This window comes from Procambarus clarkii, chromosome 75 (genome assembly GCF_040958095.1).
Source record: "Procambarus clarkii isolate CNS0578487 chromosome 75, FALCON_Pclarkii_2.0, whole genome shotgun sequence".
Taxonomy (NCBI): Eukaryota; Metazoa; Arthropoda; class Malacostraca; order Decapoda; family Cambaridae; genus Procambarus; species Procambarus clarkii.
This window is the reverse complement of record NC_091224.1, coordinates 25,843,205-25,871,179: the sequence shown is the minus strand read 5'-3', so window position 1 is coordinate 25,871,179 and position 27,975 is coordinate 25,843,205. Positions and strand designations below refer to the sequence as shown.

Genomic DNA, 27,975 nt, shown 5'->3' with positions numbered 1-27,975 from the left:
AAATTAATGAGGCGAATATAAATTGATCAGGACTGAAGAATGCTTCTGGAAGACCTAGACAAAGTGGGCAGACAATGCATTGTTAGATTTCAACAACAGCAAGTGTAAGGTAATAAAGTTGGGAAAGTGAAGGGAAGACTAGAAGCTACAGTATGAGAGGCAGCCAGCTATAGGTTTCAGAACAATAGCAGTGTTTAAGAGGAGGCATAACATCAGCTCTGACACTACAAGTGCAAGAAAATAGGGCAAGATCAACAGCATTTGGGAAACTGGCAAACTTAAGGCCAGCATAAGAACAAATGATAAGAAATGCAACAGTAGGCCTACTGGCTCATTCATAGCAGGTTCTATTCAGATACAGTACAACCATTTTCACTTTTGTTTATCCATCCTATTCTTAAAACCTTTGAAATTATTAGCCTCAATAATGCTAGCTGGTAATGTATTCGACTCGTACACACAATGCAGCCTTATTGCCAAACCAATATTTGGCTATACAGTATGCCCATTATGAGTTCTGACCTGATATTATTGATAATTAAAGGACCCGCTTTACACTTTCCTTCTATTGGTCGGGTGCATTTATCACTGTAGGACAGATTCTCCGCAGTAGATATTGTTTGCCATGTTTACCTCAGAGTTAACAATATCCCTTAATAAGTTGCTTGTTTTGCTGCACCTAACCATATGAGTAATCAAAAGAACTTTTGACTTTAAGGAAAAGAAAGTGGTGATTCAACTACTGTATACAAGTTCAGAATCTGGTGTGCCCCAATTGGATTTCTTTACCCAAACACAGAGACCTTACCTTCAAAAGAGCACATCTGCTTTGGAAAAAGTTCCACACAGCTACAAAACCCAGAACTGAGTCAACTCTCATATCAGGAATGGTTGAGAGCTTCAAGACTAACAAGACTACAAACCAGACATGATAGAACTAATCTCATCAAGACCTTAATACTTTCGCTGCCCAATCACGCATCGTAAAAATACAACCAAAAACCGGTGTGTGTGATGACACAAACGGTGACATGCAAACATTTTTGCAATGGCTTATTATTAAGTAAACTCATTCTGGGGTGAATGAGTTTAACATTGGGTTGTGTGCTCACCGGGAATGCTCAGCCTACCTTCCAGTGCAACTTGAGTGCCCCGCCATGCCAGCGAAAGTGTTAAAAATACTGAACAAGTTGGATATTAATCTAGAACACTTCTTTACAATGTCAAATAAAAAAGACACTAGCCCAGCAAGCCAAAATGCAGGACAGGAAACATGTGTGTTTTTGCATATAGGGTAATAAATCTACAAAATTATCTACTCGCTGAAGTCATAAATGCTAGCTTAAAATTCCACTGTAAAAAAAATCCTCAGGAACAATGGGGGACCTTAAAAAACTACCGACTTCCTGTCACAACTGGGAACACTAAGGATGGTGGTCTTCAGGAAAATTCTGTTCCTTTTCTTTTTTTTAGTTTTGGGTTGATTTCTGATCCCCAAGATTCCCCTGCCATGTAGAAAGGGCCAGATTTTGGTCTCGACTCCCAACAAATTTGAGTGGGTCTCTAACTTACTAGCTCTCTAGCTAACTTACTCTAACTAGAGAGGCCTGGTGCAATTTTCTGAAGCTTGGCTATACCAGTGCTTAAGCTCAGGAAGTTATTGAGGGGGACCTTTCAGAATTTGGGGCAATAACCCATCATGGAACAAACATTGCACAAAATGTCCAGGACACCTAGGTAGCAGTTGCAGCTACAGTATCATTACAAGAGCAAAGACTTCCAGCTGCCTAACAAGGACAAAGGTCAACAACTGCTGTCGCAGGGGCAAAAGCCAACAGTTGCCCTGGGCAGTTGGCGTGTACTACAGAAAGGCAGTCTTCCCAAGGGTAAGTGGCCAACACTATGGCCTAGCTATAAAATTCCTGCACGCCCATGGGTAAATAACCCCTGAACCCTAAAACAAATAAATAAACCTCTTACCCATATGGCAACTGGCTGCAAGGGCTGCAGACATGCCAGATATAATGGTTGCTTTATTGGACAATTGAACAACAAACCATGAAAATTAAACAATAAGAAAAGGTGTATGAAGCCAATCACTTGACAACATGACTGCAAGCCTGGTTAAAGCATGAGATCCAAACGCACACTAGTCCTGGCCAGGCACAACATGCATACAAGCACACACCTAAATATATTAACTCTCTATCATCAGGCCTCACATTGGAAACAAGCCCCAAGCACTTCCCCGAAGTGAGGCAACCTGAAAGGAGCAGACTTGACGACAAGAAATCCAAACTCCTCAGAGAAGATAACTGATAGAGCAAGGAAAACTCAAACCTAAAGTCAGGGAAGAGAACCCTGAACCAAAGATGGGGTGAATTAATAGTCACGCAACACATTATATTGGTTGCATAAACACAATCGTGAAGAGCAAAAGAAACGAACGCAGTTAATGGCCTCACACAGCACAATTCTTTCACAGAAAACCAACACCATTCAGCTTCGAAAAGTAGCAGAGGTGTCCTAAGAGAGGTGTCCCAGCAGAAGAGTACAGCCCTCATGGCACCAAGTACATGAGGTATGTAAAGGCCTAACCTACCATCAAGTTGTGGCTGGGTGAGTTTGAGCTAGGGTTATCCTCCCGTTGTCAATTATTATATGTATCCATTTCACCGTACATTTATTTCTGTCAAGAACTGGTTTTTGTTTTATCTGAATTTCCTATTTGGTTTTCCTGTTTTGGATCAATATCTGATCCCCAATCTTCCCTAGCCTTGTTGAGATAACCTAGTACCTGGTACCTGGTCCTAGTACCTGGTAAGCTTGCACAAGGCTCAGTGGCCTAGTACAACCTGATGGTTTAGCAGTACCAGCACTTAAGTTCTGAGAGCTCCTATAGGGACCAACCCAGAAAAAAAAATCAACAATTCTAGTGCCCAAACTACATAGTCCAAGTTATGAAGACAGGTTATGGAAAGTCAAACAACTCTCTAGACTCAAGAGAATATACAATTTGGACAAGGATAGACATAGGTGTCTATCTGGATAAGATATATGTGAATGCTGGAAATACAAAAAAGCTAGAGATATGAGAAAACATTCATCTACGGTGAAAGTGGTCAATAAAGGGAATGAACCATAGTTGTATAGCGGTAGTGGATGCAATAACCATCCGAAGCTTCAAGACAAAATGTAAGCAAGAAATCGAACAACAAATTTAAGTTTACTAGGTTCAATTGATTAGGGGCAGGGCCCAAAGAGCTACATCCCACTCCTCAAGGTAAGTCAATATATGTCCAAGTACCATGTTTCCTAAACAATCGGAACAAACCTAAATTTTAATCAAAAGATCCAAAATATTACTATGGATGCTAAAACTAGAACAAAAACACAAAAAATAAACAAAATTCTTTTACCTGCAAGCTACTGTTTATCTAGTGGCTTCAATTGGGACAGGAAGCCAGCGGCTTGTCAAAGGTCCCCCCCCCCCCCCCCCCACGCTCCTCAGGATGTTTTCCAGCTGTTACATTCTCTCTTACAAGTTCCAAGGCAAGCTCATGTAAACGATATGTTTCAGATGAATAACTATGTGCATTTGCTATTGAAGGTATCCTGCCTGTTTTCAGTGGTCTAGTTAATGGAACCTTGTCCAAATACCTAACTACTGCAGTCTTAAATACAAATAATTTTTAAATGTGATACTGTACAAAGATCAAGTACTGACTGGGCATTTAATCATGTTCAGGAATGCATAAGAATACAATGACCAAAAGCACGAAAATATTGTCATTAATCTTACTCATAGCAGGGGCACAGTTTTCAATTTATTGTAAGCCAATTCAAGTAAACCAAAAAGCTATTTACCAATAAAAATCAGTGATGTTTGAACAGAATTTCCTTCCAATATCTTTGTAAGGTGAAAGATCGGCTCGGCTTGGTTTCTGGGCAGTGTGTTGATTACATTCCGACATGTTGCTATTACCGTGATTACAACTCACTCTCTAAAAAAAAATAAGACAATAGCAAAACTTACATTTCTACTTATTACACTGAGATTTTTATTAAAAGGAAACGGCATTAAAATGCAAAAAAAAATCAACTCTCTCTCCAACAGGCATAAGTAGAAAAACAACAGGACACTAGGAGAAAAAAAAGAGACCGAAGCAATGTGAATATCAGAGATAACCAACACCAAAACTCCAATAAATATTGTGCCAACACTGATGACAAGAGCAAGTATTATTTTACTACCTATTGTGCAAGTGAGAAAATATCAGTAAGTGAATTTACCATTGAGTGACCAACTAGGATAACAGATTTAGGTATGACTGGAGCATCAGTGTACAATTCTAGTATCCGGTTCACAACAATGGCAATGAATTCCGTTTGCTTCTCTAATACAGGTCCATAAAATGCGGCCAGTTCTTCATTGATATCCACAGTAAAGAAGTTAAAATGGAAGTCTTTTTCATCATCAAGACTCTTGCGGTATGCCACTGATGCCAATGACCGAACTGAAACAAAGAAACTGACCATTATAAAGTGGGATTTGTGCAATGGGATGATTTCACAAGACGAACATAATACTTTACACAGCAGTACTGTATGTAAAGATATTCGATATTCAGAACATTGATTTGTTCTGAATACTCCAATTAGGAGTGGACTTAAATATTGTATGTAATTCAATTAAGGGATTGTTATATTTCCTAAATCTTTACCTACTTTAGAGGATAAAGGTCTATCCTTTCAATCCTTAAGTTTCTAAAGAATTTTTTATTTTCATAGCTTTCACGCACCTAAAACAGTTATGTAAGTGCTAACCAAAATATTCTACAACAAAAATGGTAATATAAATGATAATTTGAAACAAATCTTTCTAAAGATGGCATGCATCTTGATGCATCCCATTGATTTACTGCTCTAGTTTCTCATCTACAGAAGTTTCTTGCCATTTTAGTGGCCTAATTTTTATTACAGTATTTGCTTTCCTTATAGTACTATTCTTTGTGTGCGTGCGGATATCAGGCACTAATATAGTGTGTGTTGGGGGGTGGGTGGGATGGGAGTGCATGTGGAGCAACGGGAGTTCATGCAGGGAATGGGTGCATGTCGGGTAAAGGAAGTGAATGTCAGTAATTACCTAAGTGTAGTTACAGGATGAGAGCTACGCTCGTGGTGTCCCGTCTTCCCAGCACTCTTTGTCATATAACGCTTTGAAACTACTGACGGTCTTGGCCTCCACCACCTTCTCACTTAACTTGTTCCAACCGTCTACCACTCTATTTGCGAAGGTGAATTTTCTTATATTTCTTCGGCATCTGTGTTTAGCTAGTTTAAAAATATGACCTCTTGTTCTTGAAGTGCCAGGTCTCAGGAAATCTTCCCTGTCGATTTTATCAATTCCTGTTACTATTTTGTATGTAGTGATCATATCACCTCTTTTTCTTCTGTCTTCTAGTTTTGGCATGTTTAATGCTTCTAACCTCTCCTCGTAGCTCTTACCCTTCAGTTCTGGGAGCCACTTAGTAGCATGTCTTTGCACCTTTTCCAGTTTGTTGATGTGCTTCTTAAGATATGGGCACCACACAACAGCTGCATATTCTAGCTTTGGCCTAATAAAAGTCATGAACAATTTCTTTAGTATATCGCCATCCATGTATTTAAATGCAATTCTGAAGTTAGAAAGCATAGCATAGGCTCCTTGCACAGTGTGAAGGAAGGTGTGTGTGTGTGGGATGGGAGTGTGTGGTTGGGATGGGAGTGTGTGGTTGGGATGGGAGTGTGTGGTTGGGATGGGAGTGTGTGGTTGGGATGGGAGTGTGTGGTTGGGATGGGAGTGTGTGGTTGGGATGGGAGTGTGTGGTTGGGATGGGAGTGTGTGGTTGGGATGGGAGTGTGTGGTTGGGATGGGAGTGTGTGGTTGGAATGGGAGTGTGTGGTTGGGATGGGAGTGTGTGGTTGGGATGGGAGTGTGTGGTTGGGATGGGAGTGTGTGGTTTGGATAGGAGTGCATATTTGGGGTTGGAAGTGCATGTGGGGGACAGGAGTGCATGTACAATAATTACCTAAGTGCAGTTACAGAATGAGAGCTACACTCGTGGTGTCCCGTCTTCCCAGTACTCTTTGCCACATAACGCTTTGAAACTACAGTACCGACGGTTTTGGCCTCCCCCATCTTGTTCTAACTGTCTACCACTCTGTTTGCAAAAGTGAACTTTCTTGTTCACATTGCTTAGTTCTTTGACAGCTTTGTTTAGTTACTTTAAATCTATCACCTCTTGTTCTTGAAGTTCCATGTCTCTGAAATTCTTCCCTATTAATTTGTCGATTCCGATTACTATTTTGCACGTTGTGATCATATCACCTATCTTTCCTCTATCTTCTAGCTTTGGCATATTTAATGCCTCTAATCTCTCCTCGTAGCTGTCGTCTTTCAGTTCCGAGAGCCACTTAGTTACATGTCTTTGCCCCTTTTCTAGTTTGTTGATGTGCTTCTTAAGATATGGGTACCATACAACTGCTGCATATTCCAGATTTGGCCTCATAAAAGTCATGAACAATTTCTTTAGTATTTCACCTTCCAAGTACAGTACTGTATATGAAAGCAATTCTGAAGTTGGAATATGTGGGGGGTGGAGTGCATGTGGGGGGATTGAGTGTATGCAGGGGGAAGATGGGAATGTATTGGGGGTATGAGAGTACACAAATGGGGGTTGGAAGTGCAGGAGGGGGGACAGGAGTAGATGTAGAGGGACAGGAGTAGATGTGCGGGGGACAGGAACAGATGTGGAGGACGTAATGGGATCAAGAGTCCATGTAAGAGATCAGACATCCATGTAGGGGGGGGGGGGTTCTGGATTCTATGTAGAAGTAAGTTTGATGAACTTGGTACTTTTATACCAAATTTGGTGAATTTCTTGGTACAATATTTTGTACTTTTGACACTATCGATCCTCACGAGTGATTTGTCTACGTTCCCTGGCCAGGGAGGTTTGTCTGGATGTCAATCCTTAACTGTTCACCTCTGTTCAAAGAGCAGTAATTGGGTACCTGGTTGTTAACCGAATAGCGGGTATGGTTTGAGGGCAAACTAGCGGATAAGGCTTACCATGAACTATTAGGAGAGGACTGCTCTCAGCCTGCTAACAGAAGTTATCTATTCCTGTACTCATCTGTGTAAAAAAAAAACTCCTATTCCATATTTATTCAGCTTAAATTTACACAAAATGCAAATTTGCAAAATAGTCACTAAATACACAAATACATGAGTAGCATAATATAAGCCTGTGATATCCAAACTGAAGTACAACGCCTGAACTTACCCTGCTTATGGGAACCACTATTTCCAGGTATAAAGAGAACTGGAATGCCTGTGTAAAGGCCCTTCTTCAATGAGTCAGAATAGCTTCCTTCTCCATATGCATACACACCGTAGTATGGAAAACGCTCTACCACTTGTGAAGGAAGCTTTATGGGCTGTAGAGAAGAATATACATTATATAAGTACCTTCAAAACTAAATATTCTCTTAATCTACATGGTGCCTATACCCTATTACCTTTCACGGTATTAACACTTTCGCTCGGGGATGACGCAGCATTGCGTCATCCGTTTACTGGCGGTAATGCCGGGGATGACGCAGCATTGCGTCATCCACTTTAAAAATTCGCCAAAAATCAGGTTTTTATCCGATTTTTTGGGGACTGGTTTTGAAATGTGCGCCGATGTCTTCCCATTTTCTTTGTTGAGCCTAGTGGCCCTCAGGCGGCTTGGCACACGCCGTGGGCCCATTGTCTTTGCTCCACTGTTGTGACCAATGTCGCCTCCCCTCGCATCTGAAACGTGTGAACATTTCGGCTATTTCCCGTGGCTATATTTCTTACTGCGGCTTTAGAAACTATCTACGCTTACTCCACGATGGATAGTAATCATGAACAAGGCCCTTCCAGGAAGAAAATTGCGAAAGAAAGGTTTGAAAAGGGTGGGAATTTGGAGTGTAGCAGGAAGGCCTCTGAGCACTCACTCACGGCTAACGCGTGGCCCGTCTTCAACTCGTCGGCGGTTGGAGCGTGACCAGGTTTTTTTTTTATATGCTAATGTTCCTCTAGAGAATTTTATTATGAACCCATTGAGACCAAAATGAAAGACCTAGGACAAAAATTGAGGTGACCAGAGTGAAAATAGTGAAAACATTTTATCCCGTTTGCGCGCTCCCTGGTAACTCGTTCGCACTTTCTCTGTTTGCTGCGGGTAATTAGCCGGGCTTTTGGAGTTTATATACATTTAGTGCTGTAGATAATTTTATTGCGAACACAATGATACCAAATTTAATCTCGTAGAAGGAGAATTGAGGTGACAAAGTTGAAGAGAGTATACACTTTTCGGAATTAACGGGCGCTTCCGTGACACGCTGGGGCCCATACCGCCCTGTCGAGGGGTGGCGCGCGGGGTGAGCGAAAGTGTTAAAAGCAAGATATTACAGCAATGTTTCTTATGCATTTTGGTTACTGATCATCACAACTTGAATCTTTGAAGACCTACCATAATGCCTGAAATGTTTAATAAGAACAAACTCTGATAGCTTTTACAGAGGACTGGACTTTCCCTACTCAGTTAATTGATCTCAACACAATATGGCATATTTGTGAAGGGGCTTACTAAGGATAAAATCAAGTCCAAAGTTATTTACTCTTGAGTCTAGAATATCTATCACAGTGCAATATAGAAAAGAATCTCTTATCTGCAGCCCAAACATGAGAATAAATAAGGTTTAATAAGCCAGTGAAGAAACAGCCTGCAATGCATGCTGAGTGTGTCACACAGCTTAACAGATTAATTACCAATGGGTTTGACCAGTAACTTCATGAGAAGCCATGTGAAGACAGTCTTATCCTTGGCTAGAGATGCCAGGTTTCCAATCTCCAATAGGGATATATACACACCTAAACCAAATTATAAACAGCCACTGCCCCTCTCAGGTAATTGGCCACTTGCTCTAGACCAGGGGTTTTCAACCTGGGTATGCATACCCCCCTGGGAATATGCCAGGGGTTTATAAGGGTATGCCTAACCCTAGTCTCGTGTTTGTTCAACGTAGTGCCTGGCAACAACTCAAGAAAGAATAAGTGCAAAATTTCATATAATGTACTTTATAATAAAATTTCATATATATGCACAGTATTGGTAAGCTATGTAGTACTGTATACAATTGTACATGATAGTATTCCTAATAAACTATGCAGAAGTAAAAAATAATGCATTAAGATTTTTTAACTACAGGATAAGCTGAACAAGTTCTTCAGTCATAATATCAAGAAGGAATCTCAGCTGAATCATGCAAAATTAAGTAATCCAAAGTTTAAGTATTTTCCACAAATCTTTGTAAGGGGTTGATGATATTATTGACTTCATTGATTAACTGAATAGTTTTCTAATGAAAATAGAAATGTGGCAGACAAATTTAAAGGTAAAATTAAATCTAAAGTAAGATTTCAATTGAATGTGGAAGCCAACCTTTGATGTGCCTTAACCAAAAGAGCCACTTGGCTGCATCAAAAGCAGCACCAGCCTTCTCATTAATTCACTGAGCAGCTGTGCAGGTCTTAAATGACGCCTGCACAGCTGCTCAGCTGAGGCCTTATTAGTAATATTTTAAAAACAAATTATGAAATAACCGCTGTCAATTTTCTCTTTAGTTTTGCTGCAGTTTGTGTGTGAAATATTTTCTAAAGATGGAAAATTACATAGTTTTTGTACATTTAAAACCAAGTACATTATCCTTGAAAGTCATATTGCACAACCACAGGTGAAGAATGAGAAATTGTTCTATAATTTTAATGTTAATTTCTGTTGATGGAAACACATTATTAAATGGTTATATGGTTACCATTTATTGATGCTATTTACAGATACTGTATACATTACTGAATGTTATTCTGCATATTTTTTTTAATAACATTATACTGGGTATGATAATGACATGTACCAAATGGTATGTGGAGGAAAGAAGGTTGAAAACCTTTGCTCTAGACACCAGGTACTGGTGATGTACATTACGTAGCCATGGAGCTAATGTCTAATATAAATTACCAGTCCCCATGGCGCAGTTTTAAGACACTCGCCCGGCACTTCGCGAGCGCACTGGCCTGGGTTCGTACCCTGGCCAGGAAGGAGTGACCGAGATCCAATCCTTAACTGTAGCCTCTGTTCACCCCAGCAGTGAATGGGTACCTGGTTGTTAAACAATTTGGTGGATCGTATTCTGGGGGAAATTAGGAATAAGGACCTGCCCCAAAATGCTAAGTATTCTAGTGGCTTTACAAGAATGTAATAACTCTTGTATATATAAATAAAAAAAAAAAGTTAGACGTGAATATTTTTACATTATGTGAATAAATTAATGATAAAAACTCCTGCTGACATTAACATAATGACAGTACATTGCTAGTACACCTAAGTGATACATGGATGAAAGGTGATCAACTGAACTGTACAATGATCTGTGTGATCATTGTGTGATCAATGATCTGTGAACTGTGCTGGGAACATAATAAACTGTACAATGACTGAAACATTTTGCCCATTTGTCTCCGCCTCCACCAGGGATCGAGCCCCGGAACCTAAGGACTACGAATCCGAAGGGCTGTCCACCCAGTTGTCAGCGCTGTCCACCCAGCTGTCAGGTGGTTTCAGGCGTCAGGGTGCTCGCAATAAACTGGGGGTGTCGAGCAGGGTACTCGCAATAAACTGGGGGTGCCGAGCAGGGTACTAGCAATAAACTGGGGGTGCCGAGCAGGGTACTCGCAATAAACTGGGGGTGCCGAGCAGGGTACTCGCAATAAACTGGGGGTGCAGAGCAGGGTACTCGCAATAAACTGGGAGTGCTGAGTAGAGTACATGAGATAAACTAGGGGTGCCTAGCAGGGTACTTGCAATAAATTAAGGGTGCTGGGCAGCTAATAAACCGAGTGCCGAGCAGGGTACTCCCAATAAACTGGAGGTGCCAAGCAGGATACTCCCAATAAACTAGGGGTGTTAAGCAGGCAATAAACTGTGGGGGCCGAACAGGGTACTTGCAATAAACTGTGGGGGCCGAGCAGGGTACTTGCAATAAACTGTGGGGGGCCGAGCAGGGTACTTACAATAAACTAAGGTGACCAGCAGGGTACTCACAATAAACGAGTGACCAGCAGGGTACTCACAATAAACGAGTGACCAGCAGGGTACTCACAATAAACGAGTGACCAGCAGGGTACTCACAATAAACTGGGGAAGCTGGTACATATAGGTCATCTGACACTTGTTAGGGTGGTGGTCAAAGAGGTGTTGGTAAAGGCCGCAGGCTAGAAGGGCACTCAGCAAACCGGCGATCACTAGCTTGACCTGGTCCGACATCCCCACCTACAGCGACGCCGGCAGCAGCTACGGAAGTGATACTGCAACAGGATTGACAGTAACTGCAGACAGACGGTAGTAGTTGAGATACAACAGAATACATCAACAGCAACAGGAGAAATACAGCAGAAGTGACAGTAGATAGCAGCAGCCGCCTCCTGCCGATCAGCTGAGCCTCTTGTTTACCTTTAACTCACAGGCAGTCACAGCAGCCGATCGGTTTGTGTTGCGTTACTGCTAATTATTATTATTACTTTTTAATACGTTTTCGGGGACAGAAAGACTGCAGTTAGGATTATGGAGGCTTCCCCCTAGGCCAATTACTGATCTTTCCTAGGCTAAACCCACAACGATGATCTAACCCCCGGCCAATATATGCCACTTATACTGTCAGGTGAACATTGGCATCAAGTATAGGGAAACGTGCCCACCAATTTCACTCCTGCTGATTGAAATTGAAATTGAAATACGTTTATTGAGGTAAAATACACACAAAGGGATGAGGTAGCTCAAGCTGTTCTCACCCTGTTTCCTGCTGATATTGCCCCAGATTTACCTGAGGGCCACTAACACTCTAGTGGCCTCGACGAGGACAGGAAGCCGTCGGCTTGTCAGAGCCCCCTCCCCCCTCATTTGCCCAGAGGATTTTTTCCAGTTGGATTTTAAAATTTAACAATTTTGGCAATTACGGTATGAATTACCTAGGGGACACTAACACTAGTGGTCTCGATTAGGATAGGAAGCCGGTGGCTTGTTGAAGGTCCCTACATTTGCCTTGATGATCCTCTTCGGGTAGATTTTAAAACCTAATACAGTTTTGGCGTTTGCGGCTTCGGCGGGTAGGCGATTCCATGGTTTTTTAACCCTGTGGGTGAAAAAAAATCTGTTCTCAGTCCTACAATGAGGTTTGTTGAGCTTGAAATCGTTGATCCTTGTTTTTGTTACATCTGACTTTTTGAAGAAACTGACAGGAATTAACTGTCAAATAGGTATAAAAATGCTTAGGCTAGCTCATCCTAAACCTTGCACAGAAGCCCTCCAGAATTTCCTTATTGAACGACAACATTGTCCCAAATGAACAACTAAAATTGGAACTAAACTCAGAATGCATCAGATTTATCATTTGTACCAAGAGAGATAACAACGGCACTTTAGGGCACCGTGGGAGATTACACTCTTTCCAATTTTAGTCCCTCCCTTTCCACCTAAGAAGCAAAATTAAAGATCAGCCCAAGCTTCGTCTTAAGGCAAAGCTCAAAGCCTTAAGTCATATTGATGCTCTGTCCACAGAACATTCTCTCTCTCTCATATCATGTACACTGATAGTTCCCTACACCGCCCCACGGGTGCAGCTGGAAGTGCAGTTGTCCTGACAATGATTGATTGATAAAGATTAAGCCACCCAAGAGGTGACACGGGCATGAATAGCCCGTAACCTGACAATGGGTGATGGCTTATATTTAGAATGGGGTCGAGTCCATATAAACACCCACGGGAGACATCTCCCGTCACGCAGGGTGCAGTTGCACCTCCACAGATCTCCAGTATCAGCTCTTGATACTGGTAATGGCTCCAAAGGGCCACCACTTACGGGCTATTCATGCCCGTGCCACCTTTTGGGTGGCTTAATCTTCATCAATCAATCAATCCATATAAACAACTGGGCCTCTACCCTTCAAACTGAACTATTTGCCTTGCTCTTGCACTGAAATGTGTACAAATCTCCAAACTTGATATATTAATTGGGACTCTTTATCATCCTTAATGGCTCCCAACTCTTTAAAACATAACTGTAACATGCTCGTGTCTGAAGCTAGACAAAAATACAACAAAATTATTAATGATGGTAACAGAGTCCATTTCATGTAGACTCCATCACATGTTGGCCTCCGAATGCATGGTAGAGCTGATGAGTTAGCCAAAGAATGTACCTTTAAAGGAGAAATTGAGTATAACCTTGGATTGTCAATAAGCAGCCTGATAGGAATAGTTACACCAAGAACTTCAACAAAATCTTGAAGATCTGAGGCAAAGTTAAATCGACACCAGTAATTCCATCTATCATCATACTATCATGCAAGAGGAGCCACACATCTATGGATCATTCAATAAAATCAGCAGACTTCAAGATGTTACTGCTTCTCGGCTTAGACTCTGTTACAAGTATCTCTGGGAATTCTCATTATCTACTGATGTAGACCTGACCAAATGTAAACTGTGTCAACAAAATTATTCGCACACCCTCCGTCACTATGTGATGGAGTGCGAAAAAATATGTGAATTCAGAGACAATTCTATAACAAATGTTCCAGAGATGTGTAAAAATTTCATTCAAAATGATCTGCTACCAGAACACTTAGCCAAATATCCCCAGTTTGCTAACTGTAGGTAGTAACTAAGTGATTGTAACCTAACCTAGCGTCAAAAGTACGCTTGATTATCCCAAGTGTTTGGTTAGCTCTTCTGACTTCTGCACCCACTTGTTGTGCAACTTTTATTGAGTAGTGGATTTCGACTCAAAGGTTCTTTTGTTCATCAATCTGCTGTAATGTAATGCTACTAATTTGGTAGTCGTGGCGTGGGTTGTTATGCCCTACGTGCATGGTCTTGTATTTGTCGATATTAAAAAGCATTTGCCAGTCTTCTGACCATTTGTGAAGTTCGTGTAGATCAATTGTAAGGCTTCAATATCATTATCATTTCAATATATATCAACTGTTGCCCGAAACGCTATGCGTATTATTAGTGGCTTTAGGTATTGTATGTACGAGCTCTATCTATAAATCCAACATTATGTTTGTAACTCATCTTCTGTGTATGTACTTTTACTTGAATAAACATTTTAATTTTAATTTTAAATTAATTCACTGTGTAATCTTTCATATATTTCGGGTCCCCGGTAGTACATTAGGGTTTATTTTCGACGCACAATCCAGAATTCCGAGTTCGAATCCTCGGTGGGACAGAAATGGTTGAGCACATTTCCTTTCACCTAATGCTGCTGTTCACCTAGCAGTGAGTAGATACAGTACTCAGGAATTAATCAGCGTGTTGCGGGGTTGCCTCCTGGGCGGGGTCAGTAATTTGAGGGTGGGGGAGACCTCGATGAAAGCCAAACGTGTATGAATACACTCTGGCTTCCTGTCCCCCGACACAATGAATTATTTAAACACATTGCTGTGTATACTATGCTAGTTAAAAAAAATAACAGAGGTATGTAGGTTCTGATTAGGCCATTCGCCGCAGTCTGAAATAATGGTGCTCATATTGATAAGTTAATAATAACTAATTATAATAGAAATAAGAAATGTACAATCATTTATGCTTAAATTGTAAATTGTATTACAATTTTAAACTAATTTAAAGTTTTTCATTTGATTGGATTGTTGTTTATGTCGGAGAGGGAGCCAGTAGTGTTCGTGGCGGGAACCATGAGTGACGAGGTTGGGATAAACGAATTACTTCAGGCTCACCGTGGCCTGAACGACATAATCAGTGCCACGTACCCCGCCGACGCTGACGAGGGCCCAATCAACGTCTTCGCCTCCCTCACCCACTCCTGTAATTCTTCTTCTGAGGTAATATATGACGGAGACCAGTAATAAGTCATCTGGGTTTCGATGAACAACAGAATTTAAAAGTACTAAGAAAACCAAGTCTAAATTTAAATAATATATATATCCAGAGGACTCTTACCTAACATAAAGGTAGAATGTCTTGGATAATAAGTTAAAATTATTGAATTAATAAAGGCCCCCGGGTTTCCGCGCCGCGTTGATACACGTGGATGGTTACCTTGCTTTGGTTCTTAGGGTTAACGTTAGTATTTACGTATTAACGTTAGTTAACGTTCCCCATAACGATAGTATTGTACCTCTGCTTTACAATAGGGCTATTTTTTTGCACGTCCTGCTGTGTCTGCTGATCTCGTGTGGTGTTATTTCTTGATTTGGAACCAGTCCTCCTTAACATTTTCCAAGTGTAAATACATGCCTCAACAACAACTTGCTATCTTGAATACTGGATTTTGATCGAACCTTAACAGTAAGCACTTTCCAACATCCAGTTAGTAAGTCTCAACTGCATGGTAAAGAAAAAGAAACAAATAAGTTGCCAAACAGTTTGAAAAAGGCCACTAAACAGTACCGACTTAGATTGCTACCATGTCTTGTAACATCAGATCTTAAAGTTCAAGCATTCCTTAGAAACAGGCCACTAAACATTGACATAGCTGTCTCCAACGCCTATGCACCTGTTCACCTAGCTTACTTAGCAGTAATTGGGTACCCAAGGGTTAGTCACCTTATTGTGAAAGTGCATCCTTGGGAGGGGGGGACCTCAATATAAGCCTAACAGTATATATATATATATATATATATATAATATATTTTTTTAAACACACACACAAATACATACCCTCTGGCTGCCTGTCCCTGACACTGAATTATTATTATTAATTATATACGTGTTAGACCTGTATCGAGGGCCACCGCCCCCTAACGATACAGCCTCACAACAAGCTGACTAACTTCGGGGTAGCTATACTTACTGCTAGGTGAACAGGGAATTAGGTGATAGTAAATGCTCTCAAGCTTGCCTGTCTTGCCAGGAATCATCACCTACTCTCATATTTCACGTTCATCAGTCTTTATTTACTTAATAACTACTGGAATAATATCTTGCTATGATAAATAATTATAGTTTCAAAAAACACACTGTACTGTATTTATTATAAGTTAAAAGCAGAAACTGCATATATAGCTAACAGGGACTACTACTTCTTGATGGTATGTGCTTAGGGCCTGTGCAGGAATATCCCTGCCAAAAAAAAAAAAAATGATGGTACGTGCCGTTGACTCGCCAGCAGAAATAGTTTGTTTATTATTAAATTTCGATCCTCGGGTTTGTGTAGTAGAGATCAACTTGAGTTATATACGGTTTACATAAAGCTACGACTGGTCTGAAGGTGACGTAGCGCGAGGCGGTGTTCTTCGGAAGATTGCCTTTTCTAAATGCCTTCTTGAATCCTGACGTAATCGCCACGACGATGGTAAGAACGAAAACTTTCCTAAGTACTTGTGTAATTGCTTCATAAATCTAAAGTTATGGACAGCCAGATCTCACTGTCCATAACTTTCCCTGCATCCCTGAAGTGGTTAATAGGGGGGCCAGGTTCTAACTCTAGTCCCTGGTAGGCCAAGCAGAACTCTCGCAACTGATGCGACTTGTAGAATGTAGCAATCTCAGCGAGATAGCTACAGGGAGCCAGCAGGGCTCTACCAGAAAGAGGCATTGCATTACATTCAATGATGGGTTTTTATGCTGACTTAAAAATATTGAATTACACAAATGTCTCCCAATTCACTCTCCAGTTGCAAATGAATCTTTGGCTGCAACAAATCGAGGACAGTCCCATATACAGGGACTGTATATGGGACATATACAGTCCCTGTATATGGGACTCCTTACTACTGTAAAAATCCTTACTACTGTACTGTAGTTTATCGAAAAAAAAAATCTAGCTTGCATTATGTAGGTATTATAGTTCCTACCTATGTATTTTGATGCTGTCACCCAGTCCTGTGAAGGAAGCGGCTTCTTATTATTAAATCTTCTCTTTCAGGTACCAGTAATCAATAGTTTCTTGGAAGACATTACTGCATTAACTGGGTCGCGTCAAGAACTTGCTGACGTGGTTGAGAAAATCAGCGTTGCCACGCTAAATGAGAACTCGTCTGCACTTACAGATCCAGAATTATTAGGTACTGTATTTTATTTTTATTGCAGTTGCCCATAAATGTGTGGGGACAATATGGCATTATTCATGTCTACCTAGAATTTAATTTTCTGTTTAGATAATTCTTTAGGAATAATTTAATACAGTACTTTGATGTTTAGTGCAGTGATTTTTGGTTCAAGACCACCAGTGATTGCATATCGGCCAGATTGACTTGTAGGATATACTGAATCAGGTCATTAAGAAAATATAGAGTTGAGGCCATCCATATCCCTTTGAGATATGTTTTAAGACTATTTTAGTTATAATTTAACTTCCATAATTCTATAAGAAGCTATATATATAGAAGAACTGTCTTAAGGAAGAAATAAAATGAAGCACCATTCCTTATCCCTGTCCCAACCCAAATCCTTAGCTTGATCCCTTCCAAGTGCTATACTGTATAGTCTAATGACTTTGCACTTTCCCCTGATAATTCCCTTCCTGTCAATCCATTGCTTTTCTAGGAAAGCCCCTTGGTACCTATGCATGTTTATGGAATGGTACCTCTAAGACCAAGGCTCATTCCAGGCCCCTCTGACCTACTTTGAGTTACCAAGAACCAGGACCAAAGTCTGGTTTCTCGATGAGGTGAGGGGAGTGTAGGAAATGGCTAGGAATCATACAGTATTTATGCAACCACTTAGAAAACCTGTACATCTTTCCTCTATTATGGCAGCTCAGTTTGTATATTAAGCAGTTTATGAGTTTTGAAACGTCACAACCCAAGCGTGTTTTGGAGCTCATAAACTTTAATAAATAATATTTTAAATATTTGTTTATCTTTATTTATTTATTAATAAATATTATTCCAGATAGTGCATCTATTTCAGGACTGTTGTCCTGGAAATAGATATCAAGGACTTACTATGAGGGTGTACCTACCTTGCATGTGTGTTTTCCGTTGTACATGAGTGTGATCTAACTTCTAGTCATTCATGAATTTCCACTCGATTTTCTTGTAATAAACAGGTATCATTATTTGTGAGTTAAAGCAGTGTTGTGAGGCAAGAGTAGTGTGGGTACATGACTGTTCAGAGGAGCTTCCTTTCCTTGGATACAAAGGTCAATTTGTTAGAAAAACATGATCATAGCTGAGGAGGAAAGTGGCTGTCAGAGGAGAGTGGCATTGATATGAGTGCTGTTTCTGATGTTGCAAAATCAAAAGAAGCAAACCATATAGTTTGTGAACACAATAAAGAGCAGAGGTAGAAGTGGCAAAAACATTAAAACATTCTTAAGATATGGGCACAATACAACCGCTGCATATTCCAGCTTTGGTGTAACAAAAGCCGAGAACAATTTCTTTGGTATTTCCCCATCCATGTACAGTATTTAAAAACAATTCTGAAGTTAGAAAGTGTAGCATAGGCTCCTCGCACACTGTTCTTAATGTGATCCTCAGGTGATAGTTTTTTTTATCTAGAACCATGCTTAGATCTCTCTCTCTATCAGACTTCTTTAAAGATTTCTCACATAATTTATAGGTTGTGTGGGGTCTATGTTCTCCTATTCCACATTCCATAACATGGCATTTATTTACATTAAATTCCATTTGCCAAGTGGTGTTGCATATACTTATTCTGTCAAAGGATCTTGGAAGCCTTGGGTTCTGTCAAAGTTTGGTTGAAAAACACTGGCCTACATAAATATCACTTGTTATATAAATGTATGCACCAATTGAAATGTGCAAAAGTGTCAAAATTATGTACAAAATGAATTGGTTATGAATTGTATACAAGTCTTGCATGTGTATCACAGGTAGGCGCTTGGCTTGGTTCCAGCAAGCTGAACAACACATTCGCTCCATCATAGAAAATAAAGACTTGATTACCTACCGCTTACAACAGCCTCTGGTGTTCAACTTTCTTACTATGCATTACCATTACCACAAGTAAGTTTGCTGGTTATTAATTATACTGTAATGCAATAATTATTATTTTATGTATTGTGCTTGGCAAGCTATTTTTGTTTGGGTTGAATTCATCCTTAATACAGTATACATGCAAGTCTACCTGAACATTCTACCAGGCATGCTGTTCAGGAACAGAAAATAAGGGAGAAATAAGTTTGGTGATGTCAGCCACCCACAATCTGCTTAACCTTACCTAATCTTGCCTAGTAGATTAGGCAAGGCTAGAGAGCATTAGCTTTGATATTACAATAGTATTTGGTTGATTGATTAGGTGTCTAACATGCCACCATTTTTCTCTTGTTTAGTAGATTGATTAAAACATACTCAAAACATTGAGTAAACACAGAGTTCAACCTCGGTTCAGCTAACCCTGCTTGAGTAAATCTGTTTACATTGTACACATTTGGTCCCAATTTAGACACTGGGTTCACCAAACTATTTTATGGCCAAGTAAGGCACACAGATTTGGGAAGAATGTTACAGGCCACAATCAGTAGACTTACCATCTCAAAAGATCAAATTTACAGAACATTTGTAAAACAATTGGATAAAATATTACAAATGATCCTAAAAGCATTATCAAACAAAATAGATGACCAAAAATTTAAATGTGATGTACTTAACATCACTTAACAAAATGTGTTCAGCCCAAAAAGTGTTTGATAATCATATATTCCTTGTGCAGAAACCCATTTACCTTTGACTACCATGGTTAAAGCCAAAATTTGTAGACTCGAAATTGACTACATATTAGGCAAATTGGATGTCGGGTGATACTATATTAGGTTACAATATAGTATCTGCTTGTTATTCACTTAATATTTCTGCATATATATTTTGTGCAAAGTTACTAAGTTCTGAATTTACAGAGATATAGTATAGTACTTTTAAGTACATGTAATGGGAAGTGGCTTATTAATGTGAAAAATTTGTTTGTTTTTAACCAAGATCTTTACACCCACAGAGACCTTATCAGTCTGATTGGACAGCTTGTTGACCTGTTGAATAATGTTCCTTCACACATCCGTCTTCTTGAAGATCGTGCACAACATTCTATTCTCGAGCGATCGGTGAGGAAGATCTTATATTTTTTTAGGCATTTCACTTGTTTTGTGAATTTCTTAGCATTTGATCACCATTGCCATTACTATTTTTCAGGGGTGGGGAGAACAGTGCTAAGAAAAAAAAATTGAAGCATTATATAGTAGTACAGTGTTTCTTGTGCCCAGGAAATTCCATACTTTACTTACCGCAACTTGGAAGCGCCTTAGCCATGCATTCTCATTTATGCATCTTGCAAGGTAATAAGGTACGTAATGGTGTGGAAGATCTTGTAACGGAAACATTGGCTATTCTCCAACAAGTTTTATAAATGAGACAGCCTCAGAAAACAGCACATTAGGAGAGAGGGAGTTTCAAAACGTGTTAGGCAATGAGGGAAAAGAGGCAATATGTGGAGCATTAATAGTGGAACTAATACAAATGATAAGAGATTGACGAATAACCCTGAGGCAGTAAAGAAGGGACGAACTGTTGTTGATGCTGGGCAGGAACAAACTCGGGAACTCGCACAAGAACTTGATGGACAACAGAGGTGGAGACTTGTCTTCCCTAGTTCATTTGCACTGAGCTATTACCAGAAACATCTATGGACAGTGAACCTGGGAAGAGAGCATCATAAGTTCGTGCAACTATTGAAGGAAGATTTGAACAGATTTTACTTAATGGTAGGATCAATGGAGGCTGTTGTGTTTCTGTCCCAGGAAGTATATCATGAAATTGTTATGAAACTACCAGAGAAAAATGAGAAACTGATGAAGGTAATTAAATATAAATCTTCCTCAAATAGCTTGAGGACAAGCTATTTGCTTGGGCCAAGCATCATCTTATTAAAGATGAAGCATAGAATCAGGTAGTGGCTTTAGTGAGAGGAGATATTTCGAAAAAAGTGTTCATCTTTGGGGCAGGTTATGAGTATGGAGTATGTGGCAAAGTATGTGTAAGAGCCATAATATGCTTGAAATGTTTCAGATGGGGACAAAAATTCTGGAGCTGTCAGAATGATCTATGATGTCATTTCTGCAGAAAGCCTTGTTCCTCTAATATGTGCAGAAAGAAAATTAAACTTGGTGAAAAAATAGTCCTCCATTCCTGCAACTATGGAGGTAGCCACAATGCAAGTTCAGCTAGCTGTTTGTAGCAAGAGTATCCAAGAACTCTTAACACTTTTGCATTGTAGTGATTCATTGTAGCATCATTGGCACTCCAACAGTAAGTAAATGTAAGAATGTGTCATCTGATTGCTTTCATAAATATTTGTGTAGTCATCGCTGTTGCATATAATCTAGTGAAAATACAACATTGTTCTCACTTCTGTACTCTTCAGAATTCATTTGCAAACATTTTGACATCATGTTTATAGTTATAACTCAACAGATAATTGAGAAAACATAAAATGAGTGTAAAAATGTTTCGCATCACCATGAGGGATCCACTGGGTGCCCCAAATTTATGTTGAATATGTGAAGAGGACCAAAATCTATTATAAATACACTTTTTTTGTTTTGCATCTACAGTACTCTCTAGACAATGCATTTGTGAACATTTTGACATCAAATTTATTGTTATAACTCAACAAATAACTTAGAAAATATAAAATGAGTGTAAATAAATTTCACATCCCTGAGCAGCCCATGAGCCGCTTGGGAAGCCCAGAATGTTTTCGGTCGGGAACACTTGGAGAGACTGGACTGCCAAGGTGTTAATCAGACAATGGGAAAAATCGATGCCAAGCAACACTAGCGAACTGAAGAAATGCATGGATAAAAGATTTACTGTTTGTCACGCTCTGGCAATGGGCAGCAATATGAGCAATCTGAACCTGTGTAGTGACACAGTAACGGTGAGAGAATTGGATGCTAAGGCTCAGATGGCAATAATTTGTGGTTAGAAATCAGAAAAGTTGGCGAGTGCTTACAAAATCTTGGGCAGGGATTTATCCTTAAGGTTTTGTGGTATCATTTTTTAATTAAATTAATTTATCACTTATCTCTTGGTTGTTTCAACTCGAGGTCATTACATATTGTCTTCACTTTATTACTGAATTATAGTGCAGTGTTTATTTTTATTCAGTATTGATCCTGTCTAATAACTTCCAGTTATTCATTATTGATATTTGTTTTACTTGATATAGTTTATTGTGTGAAGATACTTTTACAGTAATTATGAATGATCTCTTAATGTAGGATATTTATCATTACAGGACAGCTGCATTAGTAGTCTGACACATGGTGTAACAGCCCTCCGGAATACGCTTGATGACGTAGTAAAGCTGCAGTCTCTAGTTAAAGGAATTCTTGATGCTCAAGAGTGACTAACTACAGAAGAATACTCTTACAGCTATACATTAGTTATAGTGTGCATCATACAGGTATTGTTAAAATGGTATTCTCAAGTGAAATCATTGGGATCTGTGCTTAATAAGGAAATGCCGAAGATACGAGTAAAGTGAAATGAGGAAGAAGTTATGATGTCTGTGCAAAACCTTAATGGTCACATATACATGAAGTGTTAGAAACTTGTATGAAGGCTGCCTGCCTAATGGCTACCTTGAGGTTACCTTCGGGGCTTAGCGACCTCGTGGCCCGGTCGTCGACCAGGTCTCCTGGTTGCTGGACTGGTCAACCAGGCTGTTGGACGCAGCTGCTCACAGCCTGGTTGATCAGGTGACTCTTCGATGAATGTGACTACATAAGCTTCCAGAATACAAATAATTCAGGAATAAAAACAGGCCTTAAATTAGTAACCTGCACCATGTTGTTCAGGTGGACTTAAAAGGGTAAAGATTGGACTTCACTTCATAAAGTCAATCTGAGCTATTGTGCTTGGATGCATTCTTGCATCCTAGGTTCTTGAAAATACAGGCATTATTATTACACCCGTTTCCCTAGTTACATAAGGGTGGGTGGGCCTGGATATATGGGTTACAAATTGTTTTGGCATAGGCTGTTAATGAAATACATTATTGTGAGCAGTTTGAGGTTAACTGTTTAAGATAGTTTTATTTGGCAAGTGACCAGTGCAGAGTGTAACAGAATTTAGATCATGCACAAATGTTCTCTATTGAAGTTTCAATGCTCTTGCATTATTGTATTGCTTATTTTACTTCACTTTTTACCTTGTGTGTTTCTATTCTCTCAGAAAGAATGAAACATGATTAAAATGTATACTGGTTTTAGAGGTTGGTAATCAAAATAATTCTGCTTTGATTGTTCACAATTTTTATGAAGCTGAAAAAATACACCGTATGTCTATTTTAGATGCCTTACCAGTTATCTTAAATCTATTTATCTTATTATGATTTTGGTCTGTCTGAAGACATCATATATATACATCATATATATACACATCATATATATATGTGTGTGTGTTTTAAAGTACCGCATAAGATTTAAAGGTCCTATAGCAACACACGTTCACATCAGCTTCCTGAGCTCAGTGTCCCATGAAATGCCCTCAAAATCTCCCGCCAAAGGTAAATGACTGGAGGGGAATGAGATGCTAATTCAAATTTTCTCCAGGGTGTAATTAGAGGTGCAACATACAAACACACTCCTCCGTCAAACAAAGCTAAGCTTAAAGAAATGGGACCAGTCAAGTAATTATGACCAAAGTCAGGTAAACACACAAGTAAATCAAATAAATGGCTAACTAACACTCCACCAGTAATTACAAATGACAACACCTAAACTAAACACTGTTTCCTAATAAACCATACTTATCTTAAACTAAATGAGCTGCTGCACTCAAGGGAGGGAGAGAACCATCACCACAGGGCTCCAGTGATCAACTGGCAAAGCCAGTGCTCTCGTTCACAGGTGGACTGCTATAGTACCAACACTTTGGACCGTAGGCCAAGTGACTCCTCTAAACATATCCCTCAACTCACAGCCATTTTACCTAGATACTACTAAGTAATACAATGCTGGTAATTTACTGGCTCAATTAATTATGGAATCTGCTCTAAATTACATAGTATATAAATAATGTCTACACAATGACTAGGATGGTATTCCTGAGCAAGTCTGCATACATTCCATTGTTGGTTATAAAGTCTAACACTTTCTAGCAGGTGACTAGCACACCGCACGGTAGGCCAAGTGTTGCTCTTGAGCTCACCACCACACTCCAATGTTTATACTCTTTTTCAGCTTTTTCTCCTCAATTTTCGTGCTACGTCGTTAAGTTTGGTATCAAATGTTCGCAGTAGAATAGTGTAAAGGGATATTTGCATACAAGGACATACAAGTCTCACTCTTTTATACTTTTCACAAACCACTTGATAACTTTTCCATCATACGTGTTTCTTTCAATGCTTTTGTCATGGATTGGCTCTGTGCTTGAACAATATCCATCTTGAAGTCAATTGGAAGGGTTTATAAAGCCGGTAACAACAAATACCAAAGATACAATAACCAGAATGGGGAACTTTTCAACTCGAGGGGGAGGCCGCAGCGGTCACGAACGAGGTCACGAGAACAATAAGCCTCCTGTATGGGTGGACACCCACACGGCGGGGTCGGGAGGCCATATGGGGTATGCAGACAAATGAAAACGTCGTCGGCGAGTCCCATATTATTCAGGCAATAAATGGAATTTTTACAAATTTATTGTAATTTATTATAACCAGCTGAAAAACTGCACGATCCTTCTGTCCCTTTACATAAAATAAGACCCCATCCTTCATTTCAAAATCATGAATTGCTAAATTACGTTTCTTCGACGGATATTTTCCTCCCTCCAAATGTTCAACAATTTCCTTCCACCTTGGTTCGTTCATCTGGAATTCTCGCATTTTTTCGCTGGAAATATTTTCAATATTAAGATTTACCTTAATAGTAGCAATGTTTCTACTCAAGGTGTCTGGCACAACATATGATGGACCAGGCTTGTAAAGTATTTGGAATGAGTGGGCAGCTAGTTCATGAGACCGTGACATGCGAGGGCACTTAGTTCTTTTCTTAAAAATACGAGTCAAAGCCCTGTGATCTGTATAAATGACAAAGTATCGTTGGAAAAGATACGGTTCAACACTTAGTTCTTTTCTTAAAAATACGAGTCAAAGCCCTGTGATCTGTATAAATGACAAAGTATCGTTGGAAAAGATACGGTTCAAAGTACCTGACACTTTCTACCACAGCCAAAGCTTCCCTATCCATTGCAGAATAGCGGACCTCCAGACCCTTAACCTTCCTGCTGAAATATGCTACTGGGTGAGGAAGATTGTCATTATCACGTTGCATTAAGCACCCACCAATAGCTATGCCACTGGCGTCAGTGTGTACTTCCCACTCCTTATCAAAATCAGGTACTGCCAAGATGGGTGGTAATGAGTTTACTTTTTAATTTTGCATAAGCGTTATCATGCTCAGGTTTCCAAACGAATTTAACATTTTTCTTAGTAAGCTCAGTTAACGGTGCTGTTGTACTTGCAAAACCCTGAATGTGGCGACGGAAATATCCGGCTGCCCCCAGAAACCTTCGAACATCCTTTGCTGTCTTAGGTGTAGGCATGTCAGCAATGGCACAACAGGAGTCGGGGTCAGGTCGGATACCATCTGTGCACACCTGGAATCCCAGAAACTTGAATTTCTGCGATGCCAGAGTGCATTTCCCCACATTGAGTTTGAAACCCGCCTTATCTAACAGTGTCAACGTCTCGGTCAAATCTTGTAAGTACTCATGAAACGTCCTGGAGTAGATAACCACATCATCCAGGTACGTTAATGAGTACCTTCCCAAGACCGGGTTTAATATGTAATTGATAGCCCTCTGAAATGATGAAGGCGCTGTCTTTAACCCGAAAGGCATCCGCTTGAATTGATAAGTATGAACCCCATCAGAGAAGGCAGTCTTCTCTCTATCCTTCTCAGCAACTGGGATGGCCCAATATGCAGATTTCGCATCCAGAGTGGAAAAGTATTTTGCTGCCCCAAACTGATCTATTATTTCTTGTATCCGTGGCAAAGGATACACATCACCTTTAGTAATTTCGTTGATCTTTCGGTAGTCAACACAAAACCTATAACTACCATCCGGTTTACGTACCAACACCACTGGTGACAACCATGGTGATGTACTAGGCTCTATCACATCCTGTCTCAACATCTTCTGACACTCATCCCTAATTACTTCCTTCGCCCGTTCCGGGAGCCTCCATTGACGGGTGTACATGGAGGATGATCACCTGTCGGAATAACATGTTCGATTCTATCCAGAAGCCCGATTTGATCATCTTCTGTTGCAAACAGTCTAGGAAATTTATGTAAAATCCCTCTCAAAAGTTTCCTATCTGACTGTTGCACATGTTGCAAATCCAGAGCCGAGATTAACTTATCAACTTCCTGAGTATAACTACTTTTTCCTGTCTCAGTCTTGTGTTTAACCTGTGTACTACTTTCTGTAACATTAAGCGCACTACATTGTGCTGTGGTGGCTGGCATCTCCTCCTGGCTTTGATACTGAAAAATTCCTGTATTTTCCACAATTGTAGCCTGAGACACCCTATCACCTGCCCTAAAACGATAGGTTTTGTGCGAGAGATTGACAACAGGAATAAGGGCACCTTTATCAAGCACTGTGATCAAATGTTGAGGGATCAACAACCTGTCACATCTTCCAGCCACTTGAAGGGTGGTACTTGGTGCAATGTGACGTCCCACTGATACTTTAATGAACTTAACTGAATGGGGTGGGCAACATTGTTTCAACAAGGCATGTAACCCACATGATTTCTTATGTGTCTGGAAGAGACTTAAACAACAACTTAGGGTAGTGACAGTTGTACTTCTGTTTCTTACTAATGGAAGCAATTACTGGTGGATGATCTACCATTTTAATGGGATAAACTACCTGGCCCAACTTCAATCTGCACTTCCTTGCTCCCTCTTGAGCAGACAAAGAAAAGTTAACTCGTCCCAGAAAATCCATTCCCAACAAAATCTGACCAGGGAATGCAAGATTCTCGACAATCGTGCAATTGTGTGGGTAAGCTTCTCCCTTACCCACTTCAAAATTAAGAGTGGCCTGGCCCAAGATATTAATATGTTGACCATTCACTGCTATTAAATGATTCCCACAACGCTTAAGGCATGTCTCTTTAAGTGTGCTGAAGGCTGACTTTTTAATGAGCGTTGCTTGACTTCCGGTGTCCACAAAAACTGTCAATCTCACACCTTCCACTGTCATCTCAAACGTAGGTCTGCCACCACCCGAGGCGGGGTTCTCTCATTTTCCTGTTGTCACCTTCCGGCATTTCGCTTTTACGTGGCCTTTTTTCCCACAATTAAAACAAGTACGCGAGTCCCACCAGTCATTACGTGGGGGTTGTTGCGTGCGTCCACCGCCTCCCGCTTTCGTCTGGGAGGGCCCTGACCTATTGCCCCCTTGCCCGTTCTCTACCTTCCTGCTCACCGCATTAACATATGGTGACGACCGGGCCTCCTCCGCATCCAAGTCCTCATCTATATGATCTTCGGCGTACTGTACGAGTTCCCAAAAACTCAGGGAAGCCGTGTCCATAGCGAGGTATGGACTGATATGGGCGGGCAAGGCCTTACAAAATAACTGCTTTGCAAACCGTTCCTCCTGCTGCGCATCGTAACCCAACTCCTGAGTAAGATCGCCTATCCTGGTCCTAAGGAACCAAAATCTTTAAATTGAGTGCTTTTATCCCTCTGAAGTGACGTTAAGTAGCGACGAGCCTCCTCTTTAGTAATCTTTGCCTTAAATCGGTCCTTGATGGATTGCACGAATTGTGGCCACGTCACCAAATGCCTGAATTCCTCAGACTTCCTCAGGGGCCCGTCACGACCCACACATGCCCC

General features: G+C 40.3%; 2 protein-coding genes across 3 annotated transcripts in view; one reads left to right on the top strand and one right to left on the bottom strand.

The window, feature by feature from the left end:
• PGAP1 (GPI inositol-deacylase) overlaps window positions 1-11,617 on the bottom strand; it is a 56,268-nt gene extending 44,651 nt beyond the window's left edge. The window contains exons 1-3 of one of the 2 annotated variants that reach the window (XM_045764264.2): window positions 11,265-11,617; window positions 7,329-7,482; window positions 4,294-4,517 (exon numbers count right to left, since the gene is read on the bottom strand). In XM_045764264.2, coding sequence (XP_045620220.2) covers window positions 4,294-4,517; window positions 7,329-7,482; window positions 11,265-11,399 — 513 coding nt within the window. In that variant the 5' untranslated portion in view covers window positions 11,400-11,617. Of the gene's footprint in view, window positions 1-3,867; window positions 3,979-4,293; window positions 4,518-7,328; window positions 7,483-11,264 lie in introns of those variants that run through there. The other variant, XM_045764266.2, reaches the window with a different exon arrangement.
• A 3,174-nt stretch (window positions 11,618-14,791) lies between these two features.
• On the top strand, window positions 14,792-23,392 carry LOC123771649 (uncharacterized). The gene is made up of 5 exons (XM_045764267.2): window positions 14,792-14,977; window positions 17,023-17,161; window positions 18,937-19,069; window positions 20,055-20,160; window positions 22,353-23,392. Exons 1-5 carry the CDS (start codon window positions 14,792-14,794, stop codon window positions 22,461-22,463), a joined length of 675 nt encoding a protein of 224 aa, XP_045620223.2. The 3' UTR covers window positions 22,464-23,392.
• Window positions 23,393-27,975: the final 4,583 nt, after the last annotated feature.